This window comes from Cynara cardunculus, unplaced genomic scaffold, assembly GCF_001531365.2.
Source record: "Cynara cardunculus var. scolymus isolate 2C unplaced genomic scaffold, CcrdV1 Un_Scaffold_713, whole genome shotgun sequence".
Lineage (NCBI taxonomy): Eukaryota > Viridiplantae > Streptophyta > Magnoliopsida > Asterales > Asteraceae > Cynara > Cynara cardunculus.
The window spans coordinates 74,795-91,668 of record NW_020200607.1 but is presented as its reverse complement, the minus strand read 5'-3'; the positions used below and the strand labels follow the sequence as shown (position 1 = coordinate 91,668).

Sequence of the window (16,874 nt, the reverse complement as noted above, 5' to 3'; positions counted from 1 at the left end):
CTTAAAAAGAAAAAGTCAAAAAAATTAATTTTTTTTAGATAATAGCAATTAAAATTACTAATAATAATTTAAAATAGATTTTTATTTTTATTTTAGTTAAGCCATCAAAATGATGTGACATCCACATCACCTCATTAAAGCCACACAAGAAAAAAAAAGTCAATGAATTAACCGGTTTAAAAGGTAACAGGTTAGCTATTGCTATTATAAGTATATTTTTTAAAGTACGACGCCTTAATAAAAAATAATTTGAAATTACATTGTTGTAATAAAGAAAAACAAAAGTAGAATGCTATAATAAAAAAATTTATGAAAGTAGGTTACTATTTCATGTATTTAACCCTAACTTTTTATATAAAGCTTTTATAAAAGTGTATTATGATAATAATTATGAAATATTTTAATAATATAATTAATGTTATAGTTGTCAAAATAAAATAGCTGTTAGAGTTGGATATTATTTACAGATTTAGATTTTTGATACTTTCATTTTTTTTTTAAAATTGTAGCATTAGCCGTTGAGATGTTCTTATATAAAAACCTTAAAAGAAAATATGATATTTTTTTCACAGGACGATCACACTCTTAACTGTTGTTGGGTTCAAGTTTATGCTTAAATGTTGTATTCAAGTTCTCCCATTGTAATGTTTTTGTAATAGTTAGCATTTACTATTTCCTTAGTATAAATAGGATTTAGTCTCTTAATTGTCATTACTTCATTTCATAATTTTCAGATTAGTTGTTAATCATCTTGTACTTTCTCTCAAGAAATACAAGACAATATTTGGTGAAATTCTCTCTCTACTAATCTTGTTCCTATTTTTGAAGATTAAATCTGATTTGTATGATTTTGGGAACAACAATTATCCACTCCATCATATCTACTATCATCCGTATATCGAACGTACCGTTATGGCTTAATAAACCTTGGCTTTTCTTGTCTTGCATTTAAAGTATAAACACAAATTTCTAACATCAAGTCAATAAAATCATATATCAATCGATATTTACAAGCTTCATTAGGTAAAAGGATACATATTTTGAGATGTAATATAGTTGGCAATAATAATGAAAGCCTTCAAAAGCAAATTACCAAAAATAATGAACGTTTATTATCTTCTTAAAGCCATTGTTGACATAACCAAGGGTTATTGCCATAAATAATAACATGGGTGTTGGCTTGGAATCGAAATTGTTCACACAGTCGGCACAAAGTCCCCACAGTGGCGGTGCAACTGCACGTCGACACTATGATCACTTCAAGTAATAAAGTGGTATAGTACCAATATCGTCACAGGGACTGCACTACAGAGAACCAGAGAGTTTCATGAACTTCTTGAGCATGTTTCTGTTTGTGAATAAGAGTTAAGTTTTGTTGGTGCAAAGCTTTAAAATACGTAATAAACTTTTAAAATTAAAAGATGAGTATGGGTGTAAGTTTCCCTTAAGAAGATTGTAGGAACAATATGGTCAAAGACTAATGGGACTTCTATAAAAACTACAATCTCTCGAAAGCGAATTCTTATATATTGTGCCCACAGAGTGCCCACAAAGTGTCCACTTTTATCAGTTTTAAGCTTGCCGAATTAGTTAAGTAATAAAAAGATATCTGGTTCTACTAGCCTGAAGATTTATACTCAAATCTCTTTGTAGTATAAATCTCGACTAATATCCGAACATTAGCTAAAAACATGCAGAATCCGTATCTCTATGTGATTATCAAAGACTCTCTCAAATCTTTGTGCATCACTTAAGCCGTATTTCGAATCCGTCCATCTATGGATCAATGATCTAATATTAACACTTCAAAGTGATTGGCTTATCTGCGTTGAGCTTAAGTCCCGACTTAACGTGACCAAGCTTAAGAATTAATAAAAATGGCAACACCCAAGTGTGCCTTCAAGTTCTTAAGTTTGACTCTCACCCACACCTAAAGGGGTGATTAGCTGTAACACCCCACACATTGAATGTAACATATACTWCATATAAAAGAAATACATGTTTGTACACCACATTGGTCCCTTAGTASAAGAATCTACCATTATAAAATACATGGTCCAAAAATTCCAAATACAATTCTTGCACTAAACCMGTTTTATCTATCAAAACTATACATGTCGTCAGTAAATCTTCACGCAGATATTCACATAGGGAAAATATTATATTTTTTCCTTCTCCTTACCGTCGACACTTCTTGCAATACATATTTAAAATCACAAAACGAGGGTTAGACCGAAAGGTCTAGTGAGTTACCCTAGTTATGTTATTGCGGGGTGAAAATCACCAAAAACCTTTAAATAATCAACTTTTCATATATATCACAAATATATGAACAAGTAAGAACGTAATACCAATACCTTTCTCTTTTCAAGTCAAATTCTCTGCTTGCAAACAAAACATCAAATCCAAACAGGTTTACACTAAGCAGATTGTTAGAATGCCACTTTTAAACCTCTCAAATCAAATAGGTTTATTCAAAGTTTCAGGTCAAGCCTGTTATCTTCTTCTTAGTAACATCTAGACTATGATTTCCAATAAGAACTTTGATCCTAAATCTTTAAATCACAAAGAAATAAAGATTCCAGACCACGGTAATCTTAAAGGATATAATAGTAAGAGTTATATTACATAACACACACACACAAATGCCACCCTTATATCCAAATATACACCTCTCCTTGATATGTCACCCTTATCCCATGGTACACCTGTCCTTGATATGCCACCCTTATTTCCCCATCAAAATATTTTATAAAACAATTCCATTTAGAATATCTCGCAGTCAATGGAATTATTATCAGTTCAAATTCATTTTGTCAAATTTCCCATTTATTGTTTAAAATTATCATTTGACAAGTCAACATGTAATTCGGTCAACCTTGTCCGGATAACAAATCCGGACAACACTTCACATAGCTTTGTCCGATTTAACACTTTTAGAAATAAATTTCCAACACTTTTGTCCGGATAACAAATCCGGACAACACTATGCATAATCGTCCGATTTAAAATAAACTGGTCACCTCTTTTTGCCGTATTCATACTTCTCCGATTGATACACAACACAAGTTCCAGAATTCTTAAATCGCTCATAACTTAAACTGGTTAACACATTTACTCGATTTATCCTTAAACCGGTTAAAGCATGTCCGGTTTAAACTTAATCTGTTCAACCCTTGTCTGGTTTAAGATTATATCATTTTAACACCTCGGGCGGTTTAGCCTTAAACCGCTTGTGCCTTGATCGATTTAAGCTAGAACCCGCTCAACACTTGTCCGGTTTATATTAATCCGGACAACATTCAAGTAAACTCTTCAAAACTCAATAAAACATAAGTTAAAGCATTTTGAAAGCATTTAACCACTCACCTTTTTGAAACCAACTTCTTGCAATTCAAATAAGCAATCTGGTCAAATCTTTCTCTCTTTAAATCGCTCAACAAGTTTTCAAAAATGGCAAGAAGAAGAGAAATGAGGCTTCAACCTCTTTTTATACTTTTCCAAAAGAGGTATGGCGGCTAAGCTGCCCCTTCACATGCATGCATACATACACACATGTATATTCATGCATCCACCTTTGCATATTCACATATATGTATGCATATATACATATAAATTTTGCATATATATATATATATATATGTATATGCATTTCACATCGTGCATAAAATTTCACATATTTGCATGATCAAATATAACAATTTATCATGCTGTCACATAATCAGTAAACAGATAAGCATATATTAATTACCTAAGGAGATAACCAAGACCCAGTTATCACATTATCCACCTCTCAAAAGAATTCTGTCCCAGAATTCCTTTAATTAAAGAGCCATGGTTATTCTGATTTAATTTCCGATTCCAGTTTTCATGTCGCTTCTGGTCCTTTGTGAAACTTCCACTGTACTTTAACCAAACTGATATCTTTGTTTTTTAACACTCTAATCTTTCGGTCAATCTCATGTTCTGGTGTTTCCACAAAGTTCAGTTTATCATCCAGTTTAATCTCCGGTAATGGTACAGTGAGACTCAGATCAGCTAAATATTTCTGCAGATTCAATACGTGGAAAGTGTTTTGAATCAGACTTAGTTCTTCTAGTAGTTCTAACTGATATGCCACTGGCCCGATTCGTTTGCATATTCTGAATGGCCCAACATACCTCGGACTGAGCTTACCTTTCTTTCCAAATCTGATGACACCCTTCCACGGCGAAACTTTCAGCATCACAAAATCACCTACACAAAATTCAATTGGCTTTCGACGATTATCAGTATAACTATTCTGGCGGTCTTGTGCTGTTTTAATTCTTTCACGGATCTGTTCAATCTTTTCAGAAGTTTCTTGGACAATCTTAGGACCCATCAACTGTCTTTCACCTACCTCGTCCCAACATAACGGCGTTCGGCATTTACGTCTATACAATACTTCACATGGTGCCGTTTGGATGCTGGAATGATAACTGTTATTTTATGCAAACTCTATCAATGACAAATGATCTTCCCACGATACTCCGAAGTCAATAATACAACTTTTCAACATGTCTTCGAGAGTCTGGATAGTTCTTTCACTCTGTCCGTCAGTTTGCGGATGATAAGCTATGCTTAGTCGTATTTCAGACCCCAAAGCTTTTTGCAAACTTTCCTAAAACTTTGAAGTAAACTGACTATCTCTATCAGAGATAATAGATAGTGGAACTCCATGTCTAGTTATAATTTCTTTAATATAAATTTGCGCCAACCTTTCTAGAGAGTATCCCTCTCTTATAGGTAGAAAATGTGCAAATTTAGACAAGCGATCAACGATTACCCAGATTGCATCATACCCCTTTTGAGTTCGAGGTAATTTCATGACGAAATCCATTGTATTATGATTCCATTTCCATACAGGTATCTCCAAAGTTTGAAGGCTTCTATAGGGCTTTTGATGTTCAATCTTAACCTATAGACATGTTAGACGTTGTTCCACATATCTGGCTATGTCTCTCTTCAATCCTGGCCACCAATAAAAATATTTTAAATCTCTGTACATCTTATTGGTACCGGGATGAATAGAGTATCGAGACTTATGACTTTCATTTAATATAGTGTTCTGGATATCTCCAAAACACGGTACCCAGACTCGCCCTTGAAAGCACATTATTTCTTCGTTGTTTGGTTCCAAGGTTGAAATAATCTTACGCAACCTTTTTGTTTTGACAAATTCTTCTCTCATGGCTTATTTCTGACATTTTAGAATTTCTTTACGAATATCAAGGACCAAGTTCATTCTCATTGCTACAACTTTAATAGTTCTGCTCTTTTCGTTCCTGCTAAGAGCATCAGCTACCATGTTGGTAAAGGATTTCACATTCATAATCATTTACAAGTTCAATCCACCGACGCTGTCGCATATTTAATTCTTTCTGGCTAAACAAATGTTGCAAACTTTTGTGATCAGTATAAATCTGACACTTTGTCCCCAGAAGATAATGTCTCCAAATTTTCAAAGCAAACACCACTACAGTTAATTCCATATCATGAGTTGGATACTGCTTCTCATGATCTTTCAATTGCCTCGACGCATAAGAAATTACTTTTCCTCTTTGCATCAAAACACATCCCAATCCCAGCTTTGAAGCATCACTGTATACCACAAAATCTTCAGATCCATCAGGTAGGGTTAACACTGGTGCATTGCAAAGATGATCCTTTAATAATTGAAAAGCCTCTTGCTGTTCTTTTTCCCACTGAAATTTAATATTCTTCCGAGTCAATCTGGTCAATGGCACGACTATTTTACAAAAATCCTAAATGAACTTAAGATAGTAACCTGCCAGTCCCAAAAAGCTTTGGACTTCAGAAGGAGTTTTCGGAGCTTCCCACTTTACAACTGCTTCTATTTTAGCTGGATCTACCTTTACTCCTTCCTCTGATATGACATGACCCAGAAACTGAACTTCTCTTAACCAAAAGTTACATTTAGACAACTTGGCATACAACTTTTCCTTTTTCAACAATTCCAGTATCAAGCGAAGATGTCCGCGTGCTCTTCTTCTGTCTTAGAGTATATAAGAATATCATCAATAAATACAGTAACGAATTTATGAAGATATTCCTTACATACCCTATTCATCAAATCCATAAAGGGTGCGGGCGTATTAGTTAAGCCAAAAGGCATAACTAAAAATTCGTGGTGCCTGTACCTAGTTCAGAAAGCTGTTGTAGCAATGTCTTCCTTCTTGATTTTTAATTGATAATATCCCGATCATAAATCAAATTTGGAGAAATAACTTGCTTCCACCAATTGATCGAACAAATCATCAATCCTTGGTAAAGGATATTTGTTCTTAATCGTCAATTTGTTCAATTCACGATCGTCTATACACTTTCGCATAGACCCATCTTTCTTTTTGACAAATAAGACTGGAGCACCCCAAGGTGAAGTACTGGGTCTAATAAATCCTTAATAGTCAGATCTTTCAACTGTGCAACCAATTCTTTCAATTCAGATGGAGCTAATCGGTACGGTGCCTTTGCTACTGGTGTAGCCCCTGGTACGAGATCAATTTGGAATTCGATTACTTAATACAACAGTAGTCCAGATAAGTCCTCTAGAAAGACTTCCAGATATTTATTAATAATTGGAATTGATTCTTCTTTTCCTTTCTCTTTCTTCATATCAATTACATATGCTAAACATCCGTGGCACTTCTTTTGAATACTTTTCTGAGCTTTCATCACAGTCAAAATACTAGTATGGTGATTTTGACGATCACCATATATAACAATTATTCCTTGATTTGGCAGAGTGATTCTGATCATTTTCTGATTGCAAACAATACTAGCCTGATACTTTGCCAACTAGTCCATACCCACCACTACATCAAATTTCTTCATCGGCATAAGGAATAACCGAATCGGTAGTTCACAACCCTCAATAACAATAATACAATTATTGAATACACTAGTAACAGTTTCCTGACTATTAGCAGTATCAACTGCTAATTCGTCATCAAGTAACACATAATTCAAGCATGCAGTTTGAGCAAACGATGGTGATACAAAAGAAAAGTTTGCACCAAAGTCAAATAACACCTTAGCATGTATATAATTCAGAAGGAAGGTACCTATTACTACATCTGGTGACGCCTCTGCCTTATTCTTTGTCATCTAGAAGGACCGTCCTCGTGCCCCTCCTTGCCCTCCTCTATTCATAGTAGGTCTTCCCTGAGTACCCGATGCATTACTTCCCATTGTCAGCTGTGGAGTTCTTAACAATGGATAGTTCGGTCGAATATGATATGGAGACTTGCAATTGAAACATCTTTTATTAGCTAGGCAACTTCTTGACAAATGGTCTGCTTCACCACACTTAAAACATTTTCTTGGGTCCATCTTGCACTCACCCTGATGAACCTGTCGACATTGCGTACATACTTTCTCATCGACTTTTTGATCAACTCTATTATCATATCTCACGGTTTTCGGCCCTTGAAAGTTCGATGAAGACCCCTCCCACTTTCTTTTCTCTACAACTTTTCCTTCTGATTGTCAATTCTTATTTTGTTCTGTCACTTCAGCCACATCTACCGTCAGTGAAAAGGTATTGGGGTTCATAGCATTTACAAACTCTCTAATTGAGGGTTTCAAACCCCAGATGTACCTTTCTATTTTCCTGGATTTTGATGAAACATAGTGCTCGGCAAATCGAGAGTATTCAATGAATTTCTCGGTATACTCCCGAACTATTCCATTTCCCTTCTCCAGTTTCAAGAAATCTTCTTCCATTTGTCTCACTGCTGTCTTATGACAAAACTGATCTTTGAATCGGTTCACAAATTCTTTCCAAGACAATGTCTGTAAGACATCTGTTCTGGCCGATGATTCAACTTCTCACCAGAACAAAGCATTTGATTTCAATACTGAAACAACAAATCAAACTTTATCTGTTTCAGGACACCGAATGGTGTTGAACACAGATTCCATCTCCTTGATCCAGCACATAGTTTTCACTGGATCCCTTTCCCCAAAAAAGGTTGGTGGCTTACATGCCAAAAACATCTTGATATCTCCCTCTATATTATGAGTAACCGGTACAAAGGGATGAACTTTTACTCTCTCTGTTTCTACCCTAGCTGGTATTCCCATAATAGATGTCAGAGTTTCCCACAACTTCCCCATTTTCTCTGCCAACATATCCGTGGTTACATATTCCGGGTGTGGTACCGATCTTTCCTGAACATTCCCAGAATGGGATTTTTCATGTTCAAAATGTACTTCAGTCTGACCTCTTCCTTGAGACTGAATTTTCCCTCTACCTCGACCCCTTGGTCTTCCCCGACCTCTATTTCCAAATGTGCTAGTCAGAAGATTAACGGGTGATTGCCCTCTTTCCTCAGATTCTGGTCGAGCCGTTCTTTCAGATCTCCGAGTTCGGCTAGACATCTGCAGATTTTAGTGTCAATAATCACGTATTCACATTCCCAAATATAATGTAGTATTCAAGTTCAGATGTGTACCTGTAAATTCATAATTACACTGGCCAGATGTAATTAAAATTTMCCTTACACACTSTTCTTTYAACYCATCATATTTATTTCCAATGGTGCTAACTATGTCCGCGACCCTTGACATGCAAATGAAACAGTTTAAGTCTAGGTATCATGCTGCTGAATACCTAAATCCCTTAAACTCAGACTCTGATACCACTTTCTGTAACACCCCATTCCACACAATGCATGTAACATATACTTCATATAAAAGAAATACATGTTTGTACACCACATTGGTCCCTTAGTACAAGAATCTACCATTATAAAATACATGGTCCAAAAATTCCAAATACAATTCTTGCACTAAACCCGTTTTATCWATCAAAACTATACATGTCGTCAGTAAATCTTCACGCAGATATTCACATAGGGAAAATATTACATTTTTCCCTTCCCCTTACCGTCGACACTTCCTGCAATACATATTTAAAATCACAAAACGAGGGTTAGACCGAACGGTCTAGTGAGTTACCCTATTTATGTTATTGTGGGGTGAAAATCACCAAAAACCTTTAAATAATCAACTTTTCATATATATCACAAATATATGAACAAGTAAGAACGTAATACCAATACCTTTCACTTTTCAAGCCAAAATCTCTGCTTGCAAACAAAACATCAAATCCAAACAGGTTTACACTAACCAGATTGTTAGAATGCCACTTTTAAACCTCTCAAATCAAATAGGTTTATTCAAAGTTTCAGGCCAAACCTGGTATCTTCTTCTTAATAACATCTAGACTATGATTTCCAATAAGAACCTTGATCCTAAATCTTTAAATCACAAAGAAATAAAGATTCTAGACCACGGTAATCTTAAAGGATATAATAGTAAGAGTTATATTACATAACACACACACAAATGCCACCCTTATATCCAAATGTACACCTCTCCTTGATATGCCACCTTATCCCATGGTACACCTCTCCTTAATATGCCACCCTTATTTCCCCATCAAGATATTTCATAAAACAATTCCATTTAGAATAGACCGCAGTCAATGAAATTATTATCAGTTCAAATTCATTTTGTCAAATTTCCCATTTATTGTTTAAAAATATCATCATTTGACAAGTCAACATGTAATCCGGTCAACCTTGTCTGGATAACAAATCCGGACAACACTTCACATAGCTTTGTCCGATTTAACACTATTAGAAATAAATATCCAACTCTTTTGTCTGGATAACAAATCCGGACAACACTATGCATAATTGCCCGATTTAAAATAAACCAGTCACCCCTTTTTGTCGTATTCATACTTCTCCGATTGAAACACAACATAAGTTCCAAAATTCTTAAATCGCTCATAACTTAAACCGGTTAACACATATAGTCGATTTATCCTTAAACCAGTTAAAGCATGTCCGGTTTAAACTTAATTCGTTCAACCCTAGTCCGGTTTAAGATTATATCATTTTAACACCTCGGGCGGTTTAGCCTTAAACCGCTTGTGCCTTGATCGATTTAAGCTGGAACCCGCTCAACACTTGTCCGGTTTATATTAATCTGGACAACATTCAAGTAAACTCTTCAAAACTCATTAAAACATAATTTAAAGCATTTTGAAAGCATTTAACCACTCACCTTTTAGAAACCAACTTCTTGCAATTAAAATAAGCAATCCGGTCAAATCTCTCTCTCTCTCTCTTTTTAAATCGCTCAACAAGTTTTCAAAAATGGCAAGAAGAAGAGAAATGAGGCTTCAACCTCTTTTTATACTTTTCCAAAAGAGGTATGGCGGCTAAGCCATTCCTTCACATGCATGCATACATACACACATGCATATTCATGCATCCACCTTTGCCTATTCACATATATGTATGCATATATACATATAAATCTTTCACACACACACACACACACATATATATATATATGTATGCATTTCACATCATGCATAAAATCTCTTATGCATAAAATTTCACATATTTGCATGATCAAATATAACAATTTATCATGCTGTCACATAATCAGTAAACTGATAAGCACATATTAATTACCTTAGGAATTAACTAAGACCCAGTTATCACATTAGCTCATATTGAAATTATAGAACATAGAGGAAAAAGAAGAAGAGAAATGCATAAGAAATACTTGAATGGAAATTTCACTAAAACTGTTGCCCACAGGGGCATACAATGCACATAAGCAAAACTGAAAGTTAAATACGAAATTAAAAGTAAATACATAAATTAAACTTGCTCTACTGCTCCAAATCTTCAGTTGAGAGTAAATGCTCCAAGGTGGTTACTTCCAAGTGAGTAAATGCTACAATTTATAGGAGAAAAGGGAGAGATGGACATCCCTTTTACCCGAAGGAAGAAATCCTTATTTATCTAGAGGGCAAAGACTTTCTATCACTTCTTGTAAGCTTTTCTGGCCTTGTCACCTTTTTTGAAAGGATGAAAATGGTAAAGTTGGCCTTACCCTTAAAGTAAAGAAAAGGTAAAGATGGAGTTTTCATTAAAATAAAGGGAGGACTACTTTAAGACATTTTTTATTCAACAAGGCCCATTTCTTTAAATAAAGCGAGATTTTCAGATCTGACTGCAAAATTAATTCTTTTAAATACCCAGAAGAACAAGTATTTAAATTTATCCAAATGCGCCTGGTAGAGAATACTGAAGTGGGCAGAAAGTGAGCAAACAGTGGGCTTTTTTCCAACATCAACGATTTTTCAGAAAATAATCAAATTCTTGACCTTTCATCACCTCTTAAAACATTTTAGACCAAGAATACATAATAGAAGCAAAGTGGGTACATAAAACACATAAAAATAGGAGTATTGAACAACAAATAACTCTCAAAATTGAGAGTTATCATACCCCCAAACTTGAGGTGTTACTTGTCCTCAAGTAAAAGAGAATAAAATAAAGAAAAAGAAATCTAAAGAAAGAGATAGAAGCAAAAACTTACAGAAGGTGTTGGATATTCGTCTAGTAGAGAGGATGTACAACTTCCCTGCTTGATCTTCATAGTGTTGCCGTTAATTAGTAGGACTTTTAGGGCTAGTGTTTGCGGCAATGGTAGCATATATCCCTCCCCCAAACTTATCCTATACTACAAAAGGGTTTGATGCAAAAATTATCATTGATTCAATTTTGAGTAATCAGCAAAGTTTGCGACCCATACCTTTGGCTATTTTTGCTTTTTTAGACAAATGGGTTTTTATTTTTGTTTTCAAATTTTTTGAAGACTTTCGCCTTTTGTTTTCTTTTTTACTTTTTTTTCATACCTTTCAATTTTCCGAAGGTATATATATATATATATATATATATATATTTGAACACATTCCCCCCAAACTTAATATGAATAATGTTCCAATTGTAGGGAAAGGGACCAAAATAAGTGGCGCGGGTTTGGTTCAATGGGAAAGTGTTTAGGTTTACAAACGAAAGGAGGGTCCACTGTTTTAACATAAACACTATAAAAAATCACACAAGGATGATTTACCTTAAAAAAAGAGTGGAACTAGACAAACCAAAAAGAATTCCAACACCAAGTCATAATATTTAACACAAAAGTTATGACAAATCCATTAGCAACACACAAAAGATGGATGAAAAAGTGTATCATCAAACTGTACCCCAAAATGATAACCGAAAAATATTGTTCAAAAGTATTGATGAAAAGTAAAGTATTTAACCATTTTCTTCAAACCTGCTCACTGCAAACATACAACACCCGATCTGCTTCCTGGGAGTTATGAACAGCAGAAGCAGTGACTGGAGGAGCAGCAACATAAGCAATATCAACAGTAGGCACAGCAATAGTAGTGACAAGAGGAGCCGCAACAACAGAAGTCATAGCAACAACATAAATAGTGGCTAGCGTGGTGGTGTGAAGAGGTGGGATGCATCGCACTTGTGGGGGGCGAAGGCCGCTCGGGAACCGTGGGAATTGGGCTGTCAGCAGGATGTCTTGACAACCATGAATTTGTCGTGCAACTCAGTTCCAATCACAAGAATAGGCCTAATAACGGGCTATTTTCTTTTCTAAGCCGGTAACTCGGTCTCCAACACTCTCAACCTTCTTCAGAATGGCATCTAACTTCTAATTTGTCTCCTTCCATTGCAAAGCTAAAACAAACAACCATGTAGCTGAGCCATAACCGGAGGCCAGGGGGTCTTTGGGGGGCTGCTTGGAAGGCCCAGCCACATTGGTAGGATCTTTGGGAACTTGCTTCGGTGGCTCAGATGTCGATGTAGTAGGTGGCTGAGTTGATTGAGGATTCAGAATTGGAGCCACCGAATCTTCCTGAACATTATCCACGGGTACCAGATCCTACAAATTAAGAAAGTGCCGAGAAGCTCACTCTCGGCGATCCATAGTGTTTTGGCTCAAAAAAGGGGAGCCAACAAATATAGTATCTGAATCAAAAGTGGGGACATGAGCAGCGGCCATGAGCTTAGTGATTAGGGCCGGAAAAACCAATCGTGAGTGTGTCCTTTGAGAAGCTGCCCGAATAGATGCATGCATGATGGGTCCCAGATCCACCGATATTTCCCTCATAATACAATAGAGAAGGACACATCGTTCCCACGATATGGTGCTATCATGCATCGTGGGAATCAGATTATGGCGCAGAAATTGGAACCATAATTCGGCCTCTTTGTTCAAATGGCCAGCCAAAATGATTTGGCGTTTGTTGTCTCGAGACCACCCATGATCAGGAAGGGTTAGGGAAAATGCAATGTCCAAATTGGATACTTCCAAGGATCCTTTCATAATTTGGGAAAAAGAACAAACGGGGGGGGGGGGAGGGTAGGGTGAAAGACCAAGGGCCGAATTAAGCTTGGGCCCACACCAGTCCACTTTCTTCCCCCGAATGGTAACCGAAACACTTTTAGTGGTTTCCACAGCCACGTAGAATTCAGTAACCCATGACACATTTGCTATGGGTGGGACAACGACCATATTCTCCTATTAAAGCGCAACTAAATGATGCCTGATTGCCACAAGTGCATTGACCAACTTGGGGTCAAATGCACGTTTAAAAGTATTTTAATATTCTTAATGCGATTGTACCTCTCTTAGAAGGGCACTGTTCTGACTTTCTGGCATGTCAGGGCTGCTTTCTTTGTCTTTGTCGCAACTTTTCGCTTTCTAGTGGGTTTGGGCACTTCAACCTCCAAAACCTCCATCTCCTCCTCCATTTCATCCTCAAAGTCACTGCCTTCTTCAACTGGTTTCTTGTTGGACACCGGTGGTGGTATTTCAGAATCTGAACTAGAACTATCTTCACTCCTCGAAGTGGAGTCAGAGGCCACTGCTTGCTCACTGGGGGTAGTAGTGGATGTAGCCTCAATAGGAACAACAACCTCTTGGGGGTCCAAAGTTGGTTGGGGAGCAAAAAATGGAAATAACTCCTGATTACTAGACGGGTTGTTCTCTTCAAAATCAAAATGGAAATCTTCCCCTAAAGTGTCACTAAGGTGTAGGTCAAAGTCATGGATGGTGGAAGTGCCTGGTGGTGTAGAGGCAAGGGGTATTGGGGGCTGTTGCGATGGTTGGTTGCGAATAGGATAGACAATGGGTGATGGTATAGAAATGGTTGGTGTTGGTAAAGATAGGGAGAGGAAAAGGGGTTTAGCGGTGGAAGGGGTGAGACCGACTGTAGTGAAATAGAGGGGCCGGTGGTAGTGGTGGTTAGGGTTTTAGTGACTAGGGGAAGAGAAGGAGGAATGCTCACCGGAGTGACAACAACATGGGACTCATCGTACTTCATACGAACGGTCATGGCTTGACCGACGGTCGCCATGACAGGCTCTATGGCAAGCGTGGCGAAGTCAATGGGATCGGGCGACAACGGCTCGGATTCGACGGCAGACTTTTCGACGGAAACAACAATGGATGACTCGCCGACGGTCGTGCAGCGCAAAGACCGGCGAGTTGGAACTCAGCCGGCGGTGGGTTTCCGAGATCTCGCCATGAGAGAAACAAAGGAGATGAAGAGTGTAAAATGAAGTGCAAAATCCAATTTCGCCCCTTTTTCTCTAAAACCGACTGGTACCTTCTCAAAACTACCCAACATGCAAAACCCAACAGACATATAAGATTTTGAATAAAATAATAAAAAGCTTTTGTCATGTCAAAGTCCTACCCATGCCGCCTAAATTAGAAAAACCATCATCTTTTTTTCATTTTCCATTTTCTTTTCTTAACTCTTTTTCTTTCTTTCCTTTTCTTTGCTTTTAGAAAATAACACAAATACCCGCCAAAAATCATTTTTTTCAAAACAATCTTGACAATACCCGCCAAAAATCAATTTTTTCAAAACAATCTTGACTGTGGGTATGAAATGCCTACAGAGAGCACACCTGCAAAATACAAACACAGAGTAAAAAGAGCAAAAATATATACAACAGATGATATGATAAAAATTAGGGAGATTTTTGGCTTGGATTTTGCATTCCTTCCAGGAAGAAATGTTTGATCCGATGACCATCCACTTTAAAAACACTATTATCATGTGGGTTTAAAAGATCTATTGTTCCAAAATTTTCCACTTCAACAATAGTGAAAGGTCCTGACCATCTAGATTAAAGCTTTCTGGGAAAAAGCTTTAATCTAGAATTAAAGAGAAGAACTTTTTGACCTTTTTCAAAAACTCGCTGATTGATCCTACGGTCATGCCACACTTTTGTATTTTCTTTATATAACTTGGCATTCTCGTAGGCTTGATACCTCCACTCTTCTAACTCATTGAGTTGGCGCTTTCTTTTCTCTCCCACATAATTTGCATTTAAATTGAGTTCTTTAATAGCCCAAAATGATTTCTAATTCCAACGGGAGGTGACAAGCTTTTCCAAAAACAAGTTGATACGGAGACATGCCCAAAAGAGTCTTGAAGGTGGTACGGTAAGCCCATAATGCATCATCCAATTTGAGCGACCAATCCTTTCCGTTTGGCTTGACAACTTTCTCTAAAATATTTTTAATCTCGCGATTGAAAAGTTCAGCAAGACCATTAGTTTGCGGATGGTAAGCTATGGCAACTCTATGTTGGATCTTGTATTTATCAAGAACGACACTTAGAATTTTGTTTATGAAATGAGTCCCTTCATTGCTTATCAAGGCTCGAGTAGTTCCAAAACGAACAAGAATGTTTTTATGCAAAAATTCCATTACCGTTTTGGCATCATTTCTTGGGCAAGCCTTAGCCTCTATCCATTTGGAGACATAATCAACCACAACCAAAATGTATTGATTACTAAAAGACATGTGAAATGGTCCCATGAAATCAATACCCCAAACATCGAAAAGTTCAACTTCTAGAATATTCTTTAAGGGAATCTCATTTCTTTGGGACAAATTTCCCATTCGTTGGCATTGGTCACAACTTTTCACAAATTTGAATGCATCTTTAAACATGGTGGGCCCAAAAAATCCACTTTGTAAAATTTTAGCGGCCGTACGTTGTCCACCAAAATGGCCACCGTACGACGATGCATGACAATCTTTTAACAAAGCTTGGATTTCCTCATCTGGGACACATTTTCTCAAAATTTGGTTCGCTCCCATTTTATAAAGGAATGGATCGTCCCACAAATAATGCTTGCAATCATGAAGAAATTTTTTAAACCGATTTTCCTGAAAATGATATGGTTTAAGGCCACATGCAAGATAGTTGGCAATATCCGCATACCAAGGATGTTGTTTTTGAAAACTGTGTTGGATGGCCAAAACATATTCATCTGGGAAAACTTCCTTAATCTCATGACTTCCCCCACTCGATACCTTCCCTTCAATTCTAGAAAGGTGATCGGCTACTTGATTGTCACTTCCCTTGCGATCAATAATCTCTAGATCGAATTTTTGTAAGAGAATAATCCATATAATAAGTTGTGGTTTAGCATCAGCTTTATTAAAAAGATATTTGATTGCAGAATGATCTGTGTGAACAGTGACTTTAGTACCAATCAAGTAGGATCGAAAACGATCAAAGGAAAATACTACCGCAAGTAATTTTTTTTTTCGTTGTGATATAATTCAACTGAGCTTCAACAAGATTTTTACTTGCGTAGTAAATGGGGTGAAAAATCTTCTTTTGCCTTTGTCCCAAAACGACACCTACGGCCCAATCACTTGCTGTAACAACTCTGCATTCTTGAGATTCCAGGTTAGGACCATTCTTCGGGAGTGTTCTTGGGAGCCAAGCATGTAGAATTACCCTTACTTAGAGTTCGATCGTTCTGTAGTCGTCGGCTTGAACAGAGGCTCTGGATTTAGGTGCAGAAGCTCTGTGACCTTGTGACCTCGCACAGAAGCTCTGTGACCTTGTGCAGAAGCTCTGTGACCTTGTGCAGAAGCTCTGTGACTTTGCACAAGAGACTGTA

The 16,874-nt window shown here is 36.8% G+C and overlaps 1 protein-coding gene across 1 annotated transcript in view; it reads right to left on the bottom strand.

Annotated features, from left to right (window-relative positions):
- The window catches only part of LOC112501931 ((+)-menthofuran synthase-like), a 16,518-nt gene extending 4,176 nt beyond the window's left edge, over positions 1-12,342 (bottom strand). The window contains exons 1-4 of the mRNA XM_025105711.1: positions 12,196-12,342; positions 10,630-10,689; positions 10,536-10,547; positions 8,028-8,214 (exon numbers count right to left, since the gene is read on the bottom strand). Of these exons, the coding sequence (XP_024961479.1) occupies positions 8,028-8,214; positions 10,536-10,547; positions 10,630-10,689; positions 12,196-12,342 (406 nt within the window). The remainder of the gene's footprint in view (positions 1-8,027; positions 8,215-10,535; positions 10,548-10,629; positions 10,690-12,195) is intronic.
- Between the last annotated feature and the right edge of the window lie 4,532 nt (positions 12,343-16,874).